Source organism: Eumetopias jubatus, unplaced genomic scaffold (genome assembly GCF_037043125.1).
Source record: "Eumetopias jubatus isolate StellerSeaLion01/CBP00866 unplaced genomic scaffold, mEumJub1_p1.0 scaffold_8, whole genome shotgun sequence".
In the NCBI taxonomy this organism is placed as follows: domain Eukaryota; kingdom Metazoa; phylum Chordata; class Mammalia; order Carnivora; family Otariidae; genus Eumetopias; species Eumetopias jubatus.
This window is the reverse complement of record NW_028274814.1, coordinates 135,400,098-135,416,481: the sequence shown is the minus strand read 5'-3', so window position 1 is coordinate 135,416,481 and position 16,384 is coordinate 135,400,098. Positions and strand designations below refer to the sequence as shown.

The window sequence follows — 16,384 nt, the reverse complement described above, 5'->3', positions numbered from 1 at the left end:
TGGTGTCTCACGAGAAGGCCTTTGATGCCAGCCGTGCCCCGAACAGACCACAGGGCCCCGAACCCTGGGGCACAGTCCTCTTTTCCCCAGCGGGGGGGTGGGTCCCCGGTGATTATGTGTGCGTCCTGGCTCACTGCACACGGGAGCCACAGTGTGACCCTGTGAGGGCCCAAGGAGCAGGCAGCCTCGCTCTTTCGTGCCCTTCCCCCACCCTCACTGACACTTCTGCCCTTCTCACTTGAGTTTTTAGAAAATAATTCAGGCAAAACCATGGTAAGTACATTACTCTAATTAGCAATAAAAATAAAACAAGGAAATTACTTGGGTCCAGTAAGCCCAATTATACAACTGCCCTCAGGGACTTCTCAGATCCTGTGGCCGTCACCACAGGGATGTGACGGGCAGTCAGGCGGCAGAACCAAAGCCCCCAGCGGCTCAGAAAAGGAATGAAATGAAGTTCTAGGGAGATTCTGTCACTCTGACACCGGTTAGAAAAACCAGAGCCGAGCTCTCTCGGCGCCCTTCCCAGCCATCCCAGGGCCAGGAGCTCCTGCCACCCTTGCGTTCCGCAGGTGAGGGGCCCTCTGCGCGCGGGTGAGGGGTGCCCGTGGGCCCCGCGGCCCCGCTCGCCGCCACGCCCCAGGGCCGGTCACACAGCAGGTACTCCACTAACACAGAAGGGGAGACCCAGCGCCCCGCCCAGCGCTCGACAGGCTAGCTGGCAGACCTCAGAGGACCCACACCGGCGCCCCACTGGGTTCCAGGGCCGCCCCCCCTCCCCTGCCCTTCCCTGCCGGCCGGCGGGGCCTCACCTTGCGGTACGCCGGGCGGAAGCTGTGTGCCAGCCGGCGCAGGCTGCCCAGGTCCCGCTGGAAGCCGGCCAGTTCAGCGCCCGATGCGTGGTACATCTCGCCCAGGGCCTGGCTGGCTCCCGCCTGCTTCTGCCAGAGTGCCGTCCTCAGCGACAGTAGCAGGTCACAGGTCAGCAGCTGGACCACCTGTCGAGTGAGCCACGAGGGAGGAGACAGGTGACTGGCCTATTGCTGGGACAGGGATCCCCGCAACTCTCATGTGCTCCCCAGCCCAACACTCAGCAGCGCCAGGAGGAGTGGAGAGTCCCACAGGGGCGGCAGCCTGGAAGACACACCACAGGGAGCAAGAGAACAGCTCAAGGGTGAACTCGGGCTCGTGGCATCTGGTCCTTTCCGTGGCCCGCAGGTGGGAGATCTGTTCTTCCCATTCTATGGGGGAGGAAGTGAGGCCCAGAGAGGGGCGTAGCTTGTGTGTCAGGGCTCTGACAGAAGGCAGAGGTTCCGCCCACCTCACGGGAGCACCCCCGCGGCTGGCCTGGAAGGTGAGATACCCAAAAGGCGCCACGGCCCTGCCCCTCAAAGTAGGATCGAAGGGCCTGAAATGGAAGCATAGCCAGGAGATGGAGGAGGGGAAGGAGAGGCTCACGCCAAGAGAAGGCAGCCAAGGCTCGGCCCGAGTGGTCCCTAGGGTTGGAGAAACAGAAGTAAAAGAAGGCGGAACCACGGAGCCGCTGAATGCTTGGTTTAGCCCCACAGACCTACATCAATTGCGGTTTTGCCACCGACCAGCACACGACTGAACCTCCCGGCCTCAGTCTCCTCATCCACGAAATGGACACCACAAGGCTGTTGTGTTACAGGAGAGCACTGTGTGTGTGTCCCGCGCCCGGCCTTGGGAAGCACAGTCAATGCCAGCTGCTAAGTAAGCACGGACGCCGCATGCGTGGGGGCCCTCGAGGCCGGGCCGCCTGCCTGGCTCCCATCAGCACCAGGGAGCAGTGAGGGTGAGGAGGCAGCCCAGCCCTTTTTGAGAGGGGTCACACGTGGCCCTCCAGTTCAGATGGGCTCCCTCAGGACATTCCCCTTCTTGCCCCTTCGCCAGGGCACTGGAGCCAACCTGGACCCTGCCTCGTGCCTGCCCGTGTCCTGTCCCTTTGCCACTGTGTTTTCTGGCTGATGATAGCCTCAGGGGGACACGGATGAGGCCTTCCTCTTCAAACAAAACCTGACACTTCTAAGAGGTGAGCGTTATGGGGAGCACCTGTGGATGGGGGTAGCAGCCTGGGGCTGGGTTATGTCCTTTGAGAGATGCCTGGCTCCATAGGGTCTCCTTCTCGGCCCATTTTCCCACAGAAAATGCCCTAAGGGTGCCGTGGCCTCTCTCACATTCCCCAAACTCAGCTGAGACTCTTTGGTTCTCTCATGAAGACAAACCCTACAGGAGACCAGCAGCGGAGAGGCACCAAGTAAGAGGGGGCTCCTCCACGGGCCTTTACTCTTGGGCCCTCCCTGCACATGGCTTGTCCTGTAGGGCTGGCAGGCTTCCTGGGTTCACCCCAGGATCTGAGGCCCCTGAGCACCTCTTAGCTGGAAGTGCCCCGCTAGCCACTGGGGACCAAACCTCAGTGAGGGTCTCAGAGTCTAACCCTCCAGGTCACAGCTCGTCCCTCCCTTTGTGGAGAGAAACCAAGCTCCTGAGTGAGCTTTTAGTTGTGGGCACTCCTGCCCTCCCCTCCGCTGGGACGGCCAGGCCTTGGGATTCAACAGTGACTGCAGTGCCCTCTAACAAAGCGTGGGGAAGGAGAGTCTCGAGGGCCAGGCAGGCCTCTGTGATGCACTGTGGAAACATTGCATGGGTACGACCAGAACATGCAATGCAACTACAATGCACCGCAGCTGCCCGCAAGGACGCGTGCATCTGGCCCCAGAGGCGCCCGGGGTGAGTGCGGGAGCGGGCAGGCGCCCATTCGAAGGCTGGCCTGCAGCAGCTGGGGGAAGTTGTGAAGCTGCCTAGAGCAAACGCAGAACCCTGGCCAGCAGGATCCGGGACTCAGGGAACCCAGCAAAAGTGCAGGTGGAAACGTACCTGCCCGCAGGACTAAAAGGGACCGCAACCGGGCCAGAATGGCTGGCCTGGTTTGCCTTTTGGACAGGCGCACAGGCCAGGTAAGCTCCAGGTAAGTCGGAGTGCTCTCCCCCACCACAGCTGAGCGCCTCCCGAGGCGCCAGGCAAGCCCGCACTCACGTGGTTGAGGGTGAGGTCGCAGGTGGCCCCGCTCACGTTGAGGCTGCTCCAGAGGTGGCCGCTGGCCCTCTCACAGTGGCAGAAGGAACTCTGCTGCCCATCTGCCTTCCCAGAGAGTGAGGTGTGCATGGCTCTGCAGGTGTGGAAGACGGCCTTCACCAGGGGGCTCCTGGGCATTGGAGGGGAGAGGCAAGAGGTCAGCGAGTGTCACCTGGGCAGCAAGAGGGGCCTGAGCTGGTGACATGTGGGTCTGTCCACTCAAATGCCGCCATAATGGCTCCAGATCCGAAGTGCCAGCCCTGAATGAGGGTGGGGCTCCCCCTCCAAAAGCAGCTCCTTCATTCAGGGAATGGCGGCAGAGCCCCAGGCCTGGCAATGCAGCAGCCAACGACCCAAGTCCCTGCCTGCAGGCGCTCACTTTCTAGTGCAGGAGTCAGATCACGCACTGAACACTGAGGTGTAATGCCAGGCAGTGTACGTGCCACGAAAGAAAGTCAAGCAGAGGAAGAAGGTGGCATCTTATGAGGCATGGTGGTTAAGGATGTCCTCTCTGGAAAAGAGACCTGAGGAAACAGGAGTGAGCCGTGCGGCTAGGGAGGATTCCAGGCAGAGGAGCAACATGTGCAAAGGCCCTGGAGAATAGCCAGGGGCCAGCGTGGCTGGAGGGAAGGAAACAAGGGGAGCAGAGAGAGGGCAGGCCCTTCGCAGCCGAGCCACGGCCCCTGTCCCTGATCTGCTTCCAGCTGCTCCAGGACGCAGGCCCCCGGAGCTCATCTCCTTTTCCTTTCCCACCCCTGCGCCTCTGCTGACACGGTCGCAGAGGAGTGCCCCCTCTCACCAACTTGCCTCCTGAGGCTCAGTCCATCTGCTGTGCCCCCTGGGCTGCCTTCTCCTGTCCTGCCCCCTCTCAGCCTCCTCGGGCTGCCCACTGGGTCAGGCCCTTTGTACCTACCTCTGGTCCCCCTGACACTGACCTGTGGTTGCCAGGCCTCCCGCCCACTGGCCCAGAACCCCTCCCAGTGAAGAGATGTGCTGGCTGCGTCACAGAAGCCATGACCGGCCTGGTGAAGGCAATCGCACCAGCTGCCCACAGGACAAGTGCCTGCACAGGCCCGGCCACTATCGATCTGCTCAGGGCTGCGACCGGCTCTCATGTGCACTGCTGCCTCTCAGAACTCAGAACGCAGCTGCCACCAAGAGGGCCTCAGTTATAGCATCCACTCAAACCATGGAACCAGGAAGAGGTGTGGGAGACCTGGGAAAAGGGCATGTGACGGAGAGGAAAGGATCAAAGACCCAGGCTCAACCAGCAGGACTGCCACTAAAGAACCACCTGACAGTCAAACAATCTATCTGTGCCTCAGTTTCCTCATCTGTAAAGTGGCCACAATCCCACTTGCTGCCACCTATGGTGGCATGAAGTATTGACTCCATTATTTGCACCTGCTCTCTGAGGGGCCATTCCCTCAGAAGCTGGGTGTTCAACTCCCTAGAGAAATGGAGCTTCTTCTCATACAGAAGATCGGGGAGAGGCTTGGGGAGGCTGGGGATGGGAGAGGGGTCCCACGGGATCGTTATCCCTAAAAAGCAAAGGGACCCCAGAGGGACTGAATTCAGGGGGAGGAATGTCTGCTGAGGGTCTTAGCGGATGCCAGGGCTCGCTGCTTACACGAGGAGACTCTGGACGATTGACCTGCCATGTCCTCAGGCACACTGGCTGAGAGACAACACACACAGGGTAGAGGGCAAGGTGGGTGCTGCCTGGTCAGGGTGCTTAAAAAACAGGTTAAATGAAATTGGGGTGTCAGACCTACCTCAGAGAACCTGCCTAGACCTACTTTTCTCAGCTCCTTTCTGCTCTCCTGGTTAATGGTCTGCTTGACAGGAAATGTTTTAGCCTTGGCTCTGAGGACCGGACCTGGTGGGGCTTTTCTGTCTTGGAGCATTCGACTACTTCTCTGGAGTTGCAGAAGATGTTAGGGACGCTCAATCAGAAACAGCCCGTGTCAGCAGGCAGGGTGGAGCATCACTATGGGCCACATGCTCCCAAGAGGCAGGTATGAGTCCCCCAGGAGGAAGGTCAAAAGCTCTCTGGTTAGGCCTCGTGCTACAGGCCCAAGGCCCTTTTAGTGACAGGGCTAATGGGGGGCTAAAAGGCAGCTGGAAGGAAACCGGAGACCATGCTGGCCCACGAGAGGAGGATCCTCGGGCCCTCCCAAGCCCTGAGCTGGCCGTGAGCCATCGCCACCACCTCCAGGAGCTTCCGAAGACACCAGCAGCCACACTGCTCCCCCTCCAGCCTGGGGCTCTGTGGGGGGTGGGGGAGGCGGCCCTGGAACTAGCAGTGACAGCTGCTGGGACAACACACGCACAGACGGGGTGCTCGCCAAGCTCCGTTTCTCCATGCTGCCCTCCTCCTCCCTCCCGCTTTCTCTCTCCATCTACCATGTAGTCCCCAGGCTGCCTGACCTTTCACCCCAGTGACCACACAGACCTGCTCCCTCCTGCTAACATGGAGAAGGGAGCCTGGCACGCCTGGCCTCTGGGATTCCTCCCCGCCCTGAGAGGGAAGTGGTCAAGGGGGCTTACGCACTCTGTCACTTCCAGGGCTTTGGGGACACGCTCTACTTCGGTAAAATGAGCGCGTACAGCCGCATCGTCTCCCTGGAGCCAGCTGATGGCCACAGTGATGGCGGATGTCCACCACCGACAGATGACATCTGGACCTAGAACGGAACAGTACCAAACGTGACTCCAGCACCCGCAGATCGACAGCGTTCAGCCTGGCTGTGTGTGCCCAGTTCCCATGTGCACGAGCCATCATTACCTTCTGCAGATGGGCTGGGGACCTTTGGGTTGCCCCCTCATACAATTCTGGTGGGACATGAGCCAGCACTATCTTTTGGAAAGTGTTTGGCAACCTGTATCAAGAGCCTTAAAGATGCTCACTCCTATTAATCTAGTAATCCCATTTTGGGCAACCTATCATCAAAAAATTGGCCTAAACAGAGAAAAAAAAAAAAGAATAACAAAGATGTTCACTGCAGTGTAACTTTTAAAAAAAGATTTATTTGAGAGAGAGAGTGCAAGAGAGCGCGTGCGTGCGCGTGCGCACGAGCAGGGAGGAGGGGCAGAGGGAGAGAAGCTTAAGCAGGCTCCCCGCTGAGCGATCTCACCACCCTGAAATCATGACCTGAGCCAAAATCAAGAGTTGGACACTCAACCGACTGTGCCTCCCAGGTGCCCCTTTAGTGTAATTTTTAAGTAAAATGCTGGAAACAACCTGAATCTCCCAACAGTCATGAAAAATGGGGCTTCCCAAGTGTTTGCATTAAGAGGCTCTTGTTAGAATCTTGTCTTTCCCTTTCAGAGGCTCAGTTTTCTCAGCGGCAGAATGACGGTGCTGGTGGTCTCGCCATGCCAGGGGTGGGGGGCAGAAATGCAAGATAAAAGGCGGAAGAGCCTGTGCTTTTCCCAAGACAGTCCACAGGGTCAGAGGTCAGGGGTGGCTGCTTTTCTAGAATCTTTTCCTCCCCGGGGGAGAATGGCCAGAAGAGAGCCTGATAGCCCCCTCTCCCAGCAGCCTCAGAAACAGCTGCTATACCATCATCCTGCTGGCAGTCTAGGGACAGAAGCAAAGCATGTCCTGGGGCCAATGTCCTGTTCAGCAGGCTGCACTGGCTCAACCTATGGGGAGCTGCAGAGCAGTACAGATAACCGGATGAAAAAGTCTCTTCAGCAGAGGGTGTCAGACCCAAAAGCAGCCTTGGGGCCACTGTGCATCCGAGAGTGAGCAACCACCAGCCCCCAGTGTCTGGACCACTTGCTGCCCAGTCTGGGTGCTTGGGAAGGTTCTTGCCCCACTCAGCCAGGGCCCAGGAACGATATTCACTGCTCCTTGTCCCACTTCTAGGAGAATCATGATTTCCTGTCCCCGGAATGCCACCCACCAGTGGGTACCTATGGGCTGGGGCTACATGCAGGCCACAGATACACACCTCAGATCCAGAGAAGATTCCCAACTGCACACTCATAACTGCCCCGGACCCCCTAGGACAAACAGGCTGTGAAGGAGTGAATTAAGCAACACGAGGCCTGCAGAGCCACCCTGCAGAATGCTTACCAAGGGCTGACTTGAGCACGGAGCTGCTGGAGAAGGGTGGGGTCACAATCCCCACAGAGTCCACAAAAGAGTTAAGTAATTTCAGGTACTCCAGAGCATTAGAGAACTCACTAGAAGGAAAAGAAACGGTCCCACTGTATATCAATCAGAACATACAGAAGGCCCACCCTCATGCCTGGCTTCGACGCTCCAGTTAAGACCCAATGGCCATTTTGGTCCCCTCTCCTGCACTGCGCCAGACACACCCTGAGCCCGGCCCCCAACGCCGTTCCCAGTCTCCACAGGCCTTCTTTCTTCACATGTCCCTGGGCTGCTCCTGATGCGCCAGCCCTGCTCTTTCATCCCTTGTCCAGAAAAACCTGACTCCTCCCCTCAAGGCCTAGTTCAATGTCCTCTCCTCCCACCCATCTGCTGATGTCACGGGGCAGAACTGGCCTCCCTTCCCCATTCAGGTGCACTCCAGTTGGGACCTGGGCTTTGTAGGACCGTGACTTTGGCACCTGTCTGCCCTGCACGTCTCACTCTGTGGAGGAAAGACTGTTCCATTGCTCTGTAAGAATAAGAAACTGCCTGGCACACTGTATAAAGGTCTGGGTCCCCCAGATGTCTGCCTTCTGCTCAGCCCACGACATTCCATTCCTCTGTCCTTGGCAGGCCTCACCCCCTCCACACCCCAAAAAGCGAAGCAACCCAGTCAGATCTCTGATCTAAGAACTGCCTCCACTTGGTGAAGGGATGGGGAAGGCAGCACACTCGGTCTGGGGCTAAACGGTAAAGAGGGCTGGTTAGAGCTCCCACGGGACTCTCGTGGGGCTGCCAGCTTTGAGAAATACACACCAAGGAGTCATTTGGTTTCCCCGCAGACCCTACACTACGGCTTGCTTCCTGCCCGGTGCGTGGGCCTCGCAGATGCCGGAGGCAGGGGCCCATCCTGGGGACATTACCAGCTCTCCTCGTCCTGGTCGCCAGCCTTCTTCTTGGCCTGAGGCTTCACCAGTGACTCCACAGCTCGCTCCAGCAGGTTCTTGCAGAAGGCCTGGTGGACCTGGGCAATGGGGTCAGCTGAAGAAGGGGGGGAAAAGGCCAAAAGGGTCAGATGGTCTTCTCATGAGCCCATTTTGTCTTTGCAGAGAAAACAGAGGGTGGGGAGAGGAACCTGAGAAACAGCTCTCCTCTCTGAATGGGGATCAAACGCCCTTCTCCACCAAAGCCCAGAAGCACCCTGCTCGATAGTTGGAAGGTAGGGGGAGGTGTGGGGGAGCGGTGCTGTGTCTCCTGGCACACTACTCAGTACCTCCATTCAAGGTTGGGGTTGCAAGCCTTATTAGTAAACAGAAAGTGGGAAGGCGGACAGCCAACCGAGGAGAACAAAGTGGTGGCCGCTGCCTTGACATGACATGGAAGACCTGCTCCTATTTTCCAGGCTTTTGTGGCCAGCGATGGTCTGGCTGAGCTGATTAAACGAGGGGCCTCGTAATGCTTGCAACAGCTGTCATGGCCAAGTTCCCAACTGGCAGGCCCAAAGCAGGGTGGCAACGGCCCCTTCCCTCCTGTCCCATGTGCAGACGTGGGGGCCACCATCTGACAGGGACACTTAGGAACACATTCTGGGCAACAAGGCCTAGAAACAGAGCCTGCATGAGGTGAGAAAACCTGTGGAAGTCTGCAGTGTAGACAAAGCAGACCACGGGGATGGAGCTGAGATTTAGGAGGCTTTCACTTGTACCCTTTTTGGTGTCGTGCGCCATTCTTATACTGAGCCATACGTGACTATTTTTGAAAAAAAAGGACAGTGGAAGCGCACGCCCAGGCCATTCCTGCACAACACGCCTCACTCGCCACCGGCTGCTCACGTTTGAGAGCGGGGCGAGTCGCCTCAGATCACTGTCAAACAGCAGGGACAGCAAGTCCGCACCCCCCGCTGCCTGGAGTCCTGTCCCTGCCACCACTCTGAGCACTTGATGCCTGCCTGTCGCCTACTGTTCTCTGCTTTCCAGTGGGGCCAGCGAACAGCAACTCCACTCATCTTCTGTGTCTCCAAAGCACCCGGAGTAAGGGCGAGAACAAGACCAAGTCCCCACGTGTTTGGAGCACAGTCCCCCTGAAAGTCCTGGGGGTTCTCGTGGTTTTCTCCAACCCTCAGTGGCTGCAAAATTCTCACCTGGGTTCCTCTGAGCACAGTAGAGACTCTCCTTGGCAGCCGACTTCACTGACCAGCTCCGCTCCATGAAAAACTTCTGGCCCAGGGGGTGGCACAGCCAGCGCAGTGAGTCGGGGACCGCGCTGCGCTCAGGGCCACACAGGCTCTGGGCTCTACTGAGGAAGTAGCTCTGCAGAAGGACAAGGGCCAGGGGTAATTCCATGGTGGCAGAATGCTGGCTGCGGCCACTGTGGGGCTATCAGAAAGCACCACCGCGGTGGAGGCAGGCTGGGGCAAGACCAACAGGAGGGCCGGGCCCCTCACATCCGTGGAAGTAAACACCACCACTGAAACCAGGACAAGTGGCTCTGGGGGAGCCAGCTGGACTTGGTGACCAGGCCCCACCTCCCACAGGAGGGGGGGTACAGGGTTTCAGGGCACGGTGGGGCCCGCGCTGTACCCTGCCCTGCTCGGTAGGTCTAACCCTCCTGGAATCTCCCTCTGGCCCTGCTGGCATTGAACCTGCAAAGGTGAGGAGGGGCGGTTCGTGGAGGAGAGGTCACAGAGGCTCCGCAGCTGTATTTCCACCCTCAGCCCTGTGAGGGCCTCCGTGTCCAAGCCGGGTGGTCCCTGGGATCCTGGGACTTTTTCTTATCTGTCACTTTAATTACTTATCCTTTAGAATATTTTGAGGCAAAAGAGTGTTCTACTTTGACTAATTTTTCATCTCTTTTAGCTATGAGTATCAGAGTATAGAGAAGCACAAAGCAAGTGGCTAGGAACTGTTATTTGTATCACCCTCACACAGGAAAGCACTGGAGTGATGGGGTAGCCAATGGTTCGTCCAAGGACCCAGGCAGGCGTGCGTGTATATGGCTGATGTCTTTCCCCCCAAAGCTGGCCTTGCAAGGGCTTTATCTAGCCCCCTGAAGAGACTTCCGCACCATCCCTAGATGATCCCCTGACATGAACACCAGCCTGTGAGGGAAGACCAAGAGACACTCAAAGCCTCTTTGCTGGGCTGTTCGAAGCCAGTGCCCTAGTCTCCCAAGCCCCTCCCCTCTGCCCGGAGGGTCACATCACTCCCGGCCTCCAGGAGGAAGAACTGCAGGCATGCTGTCTATCCAAGTTTTCAGAAATTCTGTGATTTATGGAGTGAGGATATTTTTACTCTAAAATCCATGATTTCCAACCCATACACCCCGTGCAGACTAATCTGAATTGAGGAGCTGAGCCCAGAAGGATGGGAGGGAGGGAGGTAGAAGCACAAGACCCAGTGCTCAGAAAATCCAGAGGGGCCACCGGGACAGGCATGCAGACTTCAACCTTCACACTTCCGCCCTTGCCTCCACAATGAGGGCGGTGCCTCCTTGTCTGGTTCAGTCTGATGGCTCTGACCTTTACTGGGCTCTCTAAGTAGCCATCAGCTAATATAACGGCTTCAGAAGACTTGAATGCCAGGGTCAGAAATAGCACTGCCCAAGTGCCACTCAGGGAACACAGACTAAGATGACGGACTCTCATGGGGGCAGTGGAGATATTCAGTGCTGCCTGAATCTGAGAGAAAATGACCTGGCCAAACTGCTCTTCAGATACTCTAATACTATCACAGCACTTCCCCGAAGTCTCTAATCACGGGACCAGCAGCACTAAGGACCTTCCCTCCTCTCTGCTGACCGCTGTATTGGAGACGGGATACTGGAGAACAGATGCAGAGGAATCCCATGACCTTCTCCTGACCCTCAACAAAGTGCTTGCTGAATCTGAGCTTGTAACTGCAGTGGAGGAGCCCGAATGGGACAAGAGGTTGGGGGTGGGGTGGTGGCCATCCCAGGGCCTCTGAGGTCAGAGAACCTTCTCACGGTTACCTGATCAGGAAGGGAGCACAGTGCTGCTGCAGGGGTAACTGCAAACAACTGGTCCCTCAGAAAGGCCCAAACGTCACCAAGAAAAGCAGAAACAGGGGCGCCTGCCTGGGTGGCTCAGTCGTTAAGCGTCTGCCTTCAGCTCAGGTCATGGTCCCAGAGTCCTGGGATCGAGCCCCACATCGGGCTCCCTGCTCAGTGGGAAGCCTGCTTCTCCCTCTGCCACTCCCCCTGCTTGGGTTCCTTCCCTCACTGTGTCTCTCTGTCAAATAAATAAATAAAATCTTAAAAAAAAAAAAAAAAGCAAAGCAAAGCAGAAACAAAGCCTGGTTAGGTGGTTTTGCAAGAGGAACCCAAAGAATGATCTAGAAAATCATCACGTTAAAATACATTTTTAAGCTTAATTCTGGAGAAAAATCTCAGTTCTAAGACATCTCAGTGTGTGTGTGCGTGAGCTGGAGTTTAGTGGTTTGAATTAATAAGACATATAAATCCTGGGGTACAATCATCCACAGTGTAATTTCTAGAAGGCAAACTAAAAGAATAACTTCTGTTGCTCTTTTAATTTTCTTGGCATTATCCTCCTATGGTAATTTTCCTAAATTTTACAGACACCAGAATCCACCCAAGCTCCAGCCTGGGAGCCCCCTCCCCTCTAACTCATCTGCTAACTGCCAGATGGAGCAGCTGTGGCAGGAGACTCAGAGCTGCTTAGATCCTGGGAGCCACCCCGCGGTCCCTAGCGAGTCCCAATTCTACACTGTGTCCTCCCACACCAGGCTTACCCAATGGTTCTCAAACTGTGTGCCAAGGCACCCCAAAGCACCACAGGGAGCTGCAGGGGCGCCACGGGATATTTCACATTTCTGAGGTAAATACAGCCATGCCCAACATGAGTCAGACACCATGTAAACTACTAAATGGTGGTAGTTTGAAGTCTCGATGTGAGACTGCATGACCTTCCTTTGGAAGATGTCACATCTTCATGAAGCTGAGTTTTTAGAAGCTATTGTAATAAAACGCAAGCGCTGTCTGAAAATCAGAAGTTGGTGGTGTTACTCTGGTTTCAAAGTTTGAGAAGGTATGCAACACCCAACAGGCACATGTACCCAGTAGTCAGTAATATCAGCTCACTTATCGAGAAAAAAAAATACTATTTCTTCTTTCAGTTTTGTGTATATTTCTTTAATGGCTAGTAAACTGTTAAGACATAAATGTGTATTAAGGTGTCTGTACCTAACTAATTAATAAACAGAACTGTTAGGTATTTCTTTTAGCCCAGGGCAACCATGAAAAAATTACTGAGACACAAAGGGTGCCATGAACTGAGAAAGATTAGGAACCTCTGGTCTAAACCATTTTCACAGAGGCCAGCCCTCTGTTTGCCCTCAAAGTCTGACTCATTTGCTAGCTAAATATATTCGACTGGATTCAAAGCTGCTTCCTCTTTAGGAAAGTACTGTCTGGGTCTCTTAGTCTGGCCCCTCTCAAGAGAAGCCAACAGATGAAAGGGGCGGTCACTTTCCTAGAAATCAGTGCCTCTCCTCTGCCCAACCTTACTGAAAATGCAAATATGGCGATACCATTGGTGTTGCAGATATTGATGCCCTCTGAGGGAGCATCACCACTTCTAGAGAGTTCACCTCAGGAGAAACTTGTACAAGTGGGTGAGGAGAGCGTGAGGTGACACTGCCTGCAGCACCATAACTGCAAATACGGGAAGCAACCGGATGCCCCCCAGCAAATGCGCTGGAGTACCAGGTACCTCTGTGGAGTAAGGAGGCAGCAAAGACAAGAGGTCCAAGACTCACTGGCTGGTTGGAAAAAAGCAAGTGGCAGAACAGTGTTGCAGGTAGGATCACATTAAACAGATTATAATGCGTAAATGTTAGCACGTGCAAGGAGGAAACTGAGGAAATACCCATCAGACTGCTCACTGCTTGTTAGACACATCAGATATTTTTGGGGAGGGGACTCGGGCAAGGACAGTTTTAAGGGCACATCTTCCTGATCCTCAGCTGCCACACACACACACCTTCCTCAAGTGGGCTGAGTCCCTCTGAAGCACAGCTTCGTCCTGGCAGTAAGGACAATCGAAACCCCAGTGGAGCTTTTGGGATGAAAGGATGAGCCTAACATTTACAGGGGAAAGTAAAGGGCAAAAACTAGTCACTAAAGCTAGAGGGCTGACACTTCCAGATATCAAGACATATTAGAAGGCTCAGCCATTAGGGGCGTGTGGTGTTGGTGTAATGGAACAGACTGGAGCATCCAGAAGCAGATTTGTTATACATGGGCACCTGATTTATGAAAAAAGTGCCACTTGGTGCAGTGGGGCAAGGACAGTCATTTTAGTTAACAGAGTCTGGAGGCAGGGCGATTTCCATATGGAAAAAAAAAGTAGATCTTGCAACTCCACCTCACACAAAAAATCAATTCCAGGTGGATATGGACTTGGGTGTGGAAAAAAAGTACAGTAGAGTGTCTTCGAAACTGAGATACGGCAAAGATTCACCAAACAGGACATAAAGTAACTAACTGTAATAGAAAAGACTAATCGACTGATTTTATGAACATTAAGAACTTGTGCTCATCAACTGACACCATGAAGAGAGAGACTAGGCAGGGGCCCTGTGTGGCTCAGTCGGTGGAGGGTCTGACTCTTGGTTTCATCTCGGATCATGATCTCAGGGTTGTGAGACTGAGCCCCGAGTCGGCCTCCATGCTCAGCGTGGAGTCTGCTTGAGATTCTCTCCCTTTCTCACTCCCTGCCCCTCACCCCTGCTCACACATACTCTGTCTCTAAAATAAACGAGGGCACCTGGGTGGCTCAGTTGGTTAAGCATCTGACTCTTGGTTTCAGCTCAGGTCATGATCTCGGCAGAGTCTGCTTGGGATTCTCTCTCCCTCTGCCCCTCCTGCTGCTTGTGCTCTCTCTCTCTCTCGCAAATAAATAAATAAGTAAATCTTAAACAAAAATAAATCTTTAAAAGAAAGAGAGAACAAGAGAGACGTGGCAAGCCACAGAGGGAGACACATGCAAAACACATATCCAACAAAGGATCAAAGCCAGAATAAAGCACTCCTTGAATCAATAAAAAGACAGACATCTCAAATAAACAGGTATAAAGCTTGAATGTGGTTTTCACAAGAGATTATCCAAATGGCCAATGAAAAGGTGCTCAACATTGTTAATTCCCCGGAAATTACAAATGAAAACTATGAGATACCCCAGAAGGGCCAGAAATGATGCAATCATGTGTTTGGTGAGGATGTAGACCTGGAACCTTCTTTCCTACACTGCTGGCGGAGTGGAAACTGGTATACCTGCTTTGGAAAACTGGTAGGCACTGTCTTCTAAAGCTGAACATCCTCACAACAGCTGACCTAGCAACCCCATCCCTAGAAATGCAATCACATGCTCACCAAAAGATGAACAGGGACCTTCACATCAGCACTATTCATAATAACCAAGAACAGGAAACAACTCAAAAGTCCATCTCTAGGTCTAGTCATAGAATGGGAAGCAATGAGAATGGACAGTCTAACTATATGCAACAACACAAATGAATCTTGCACACAACACTGCACGAAAGCAGCCAGACACATACGGTACATACTGTGTGACCTTCTTCTGTAAAGTTCCAACAGAGGCAAAACAGCTGAGGTGATCAGGATGGTGGTTACCCTGGCTGGAGGCCTTGGGAGTAGGGGGATTCGCTGACTGCAAGGAGGCCCAAGGGATGCTTCTGGGGTCCTGGTCATGTTTTGTTCTTGATCTGTCTGCTGGCTGTGTGAGTGTATTCACTCTGTGAAGTCACTGAACTGTTATTTATGATTTGTGTACTTTTCTACATGCATATTATAGTTCAATAAAAAGTTTAAAGAAATAACAAATAAGAGGCAGATTAAATTATGGTGCCAGAATTCAGAATAATGGTTATCTTTGTAGGGGGCAGTGTGAGTTTGAAAGCCTGCAAAAGCTTCTGGGGGCGATGGGAAGTTCTACTTCTTCTTTTTAAAAATATTTTATTTTTAAGTAATCGCCATACCCAACGTGGGGCTCGAACTCACATCCCCGGGATCAAGAGTCACATCTTCCACCGACCCAGCCGGCCAGGGGCCCTGCAAGTCCTACTTCTTGATCTGGGCAGTTGCTGTTACATGGGTGGGTTCACTTTGTGAAAATTCAACAAGCTGCAAATTAAAATGCACACATTTTTCTATGTGCATTGTATTTCTATAAACTTAGTGTCTCCAAAACACTTTCTGGGGGCAGAGAAGTTACAAGTGTGATGACATCGGCCCAGAGCACCAGGACAAACAAATGGGACAGGGAAGCAGCCTAGCCGATGCAATCCTGCTCTCAGCCTCGAGGGGCCTTGCCCAGAAATGCCACCTTGCCTTCTTCTAAGACTGGGTCACGAGCAGTGTGCTCTCTGGGCAGGCAAATGAGCCCTGGCCTTGCACTCACCCACTATCATTAAGGCCTGTTCCTCATCTGGATTCCCTGCCAGACTGTGTGCTCCCTGAGGACGGGGCGAATATTCTGCACACCACTGCATTTCCACTCCAGGGAATGCCTGGTCCAGAGCAGGGACTCGGTAACATTTGCTGAATAAATGTCTTATCTAAGGTCACTGAAATAGGGATGAGACACAGAAAATACACTGGGTTTTCCCATGCCCTCTGTCACCTAGACTGGGGTGACACACTTTAGGAAATATCAGTGTCGCCACAGGGCACGTTCCTTTTCATCAGCTTATCAGTGCCACGACTGAGATACGGCAACAAATGGAGATGTGATCACTGTGCTGAACACAGCTGATGCATTCAGCAGCCTACTCAAAGTGGGCACCGAATCAAACGTCTCTTTCTGCTGGAGTAAGAGAAAGCCTGAGGTCAGCAGATGCTGTGAACTAGTTGATAACAAGGACTGTGAATTCCCAAGGCTGACCCCATGCCGGGCACAATGCAGGGGCCTGATAATAGCCATTCCTGCCCCGGGTCTGACGTGAGCTCCTCAAAGACGTGCACTGTTTCCCATTTCTGGACTGAGAGTAATAGAAGATACGCAATAGCTACCTTTTGTGTGAATAAAAACACCAGGAGACACAATCAGAAAATCTCAAAAATGTTTATGACCACTTGAAGAGCAGAATAGTCATATATTTAACCCCTTGAATATGGGTCACTGTA

The 16,384-nt window shown here is 53.9% G+C and overlaps 1 protein-coding gene across 3 annotated transcripts in view; it reads right to left on the bottom strand.

Annotated features, from left to right (window-relative positions):
• The window catches only part of SREBF2 (sterol regulatory element binding transcription factor 2), a 66,148-nt gene that overhangs the window by 2,948 nt on the left and 46,816 nt on the right, over nucleotides 1-16,384 (bottom strand). For all 3 annotated transcript variants that reach the window (XM_028115449.2, XM_028115450.2, XM_028115452.2), the window contains 6 exons: nucleotides 9,342-9,510; nucleotides 8,125-8,242; nucleotides 7,181-7,290; nucleotides 5,651-5,783; nucleotides 3,058-3,226; nucleotides 813-998 (listed from right to left, as the gene is read on the bottom strand). In XM_028115449.2, the coding sequence (XP_027971250.1) occupies nucleotides 813-998; nucleotides 3,058-3,226; nucleotides 5,651-5,783; nucleotides 7,181-7,290; nucleotides 8,125-8,242; nucleotides 9,342-9,510 (885 nt within the window). The remainder of the gene's footprint in view (nucleotides 1-812; nucleotides 999-3,057; nucleotides 3,227-5,650; nucleotides 5,784-7,180; nucleotides 7,291-8,124; nucleotides 8,243-9,341; nucleotides 9,511-16,384) is intronic.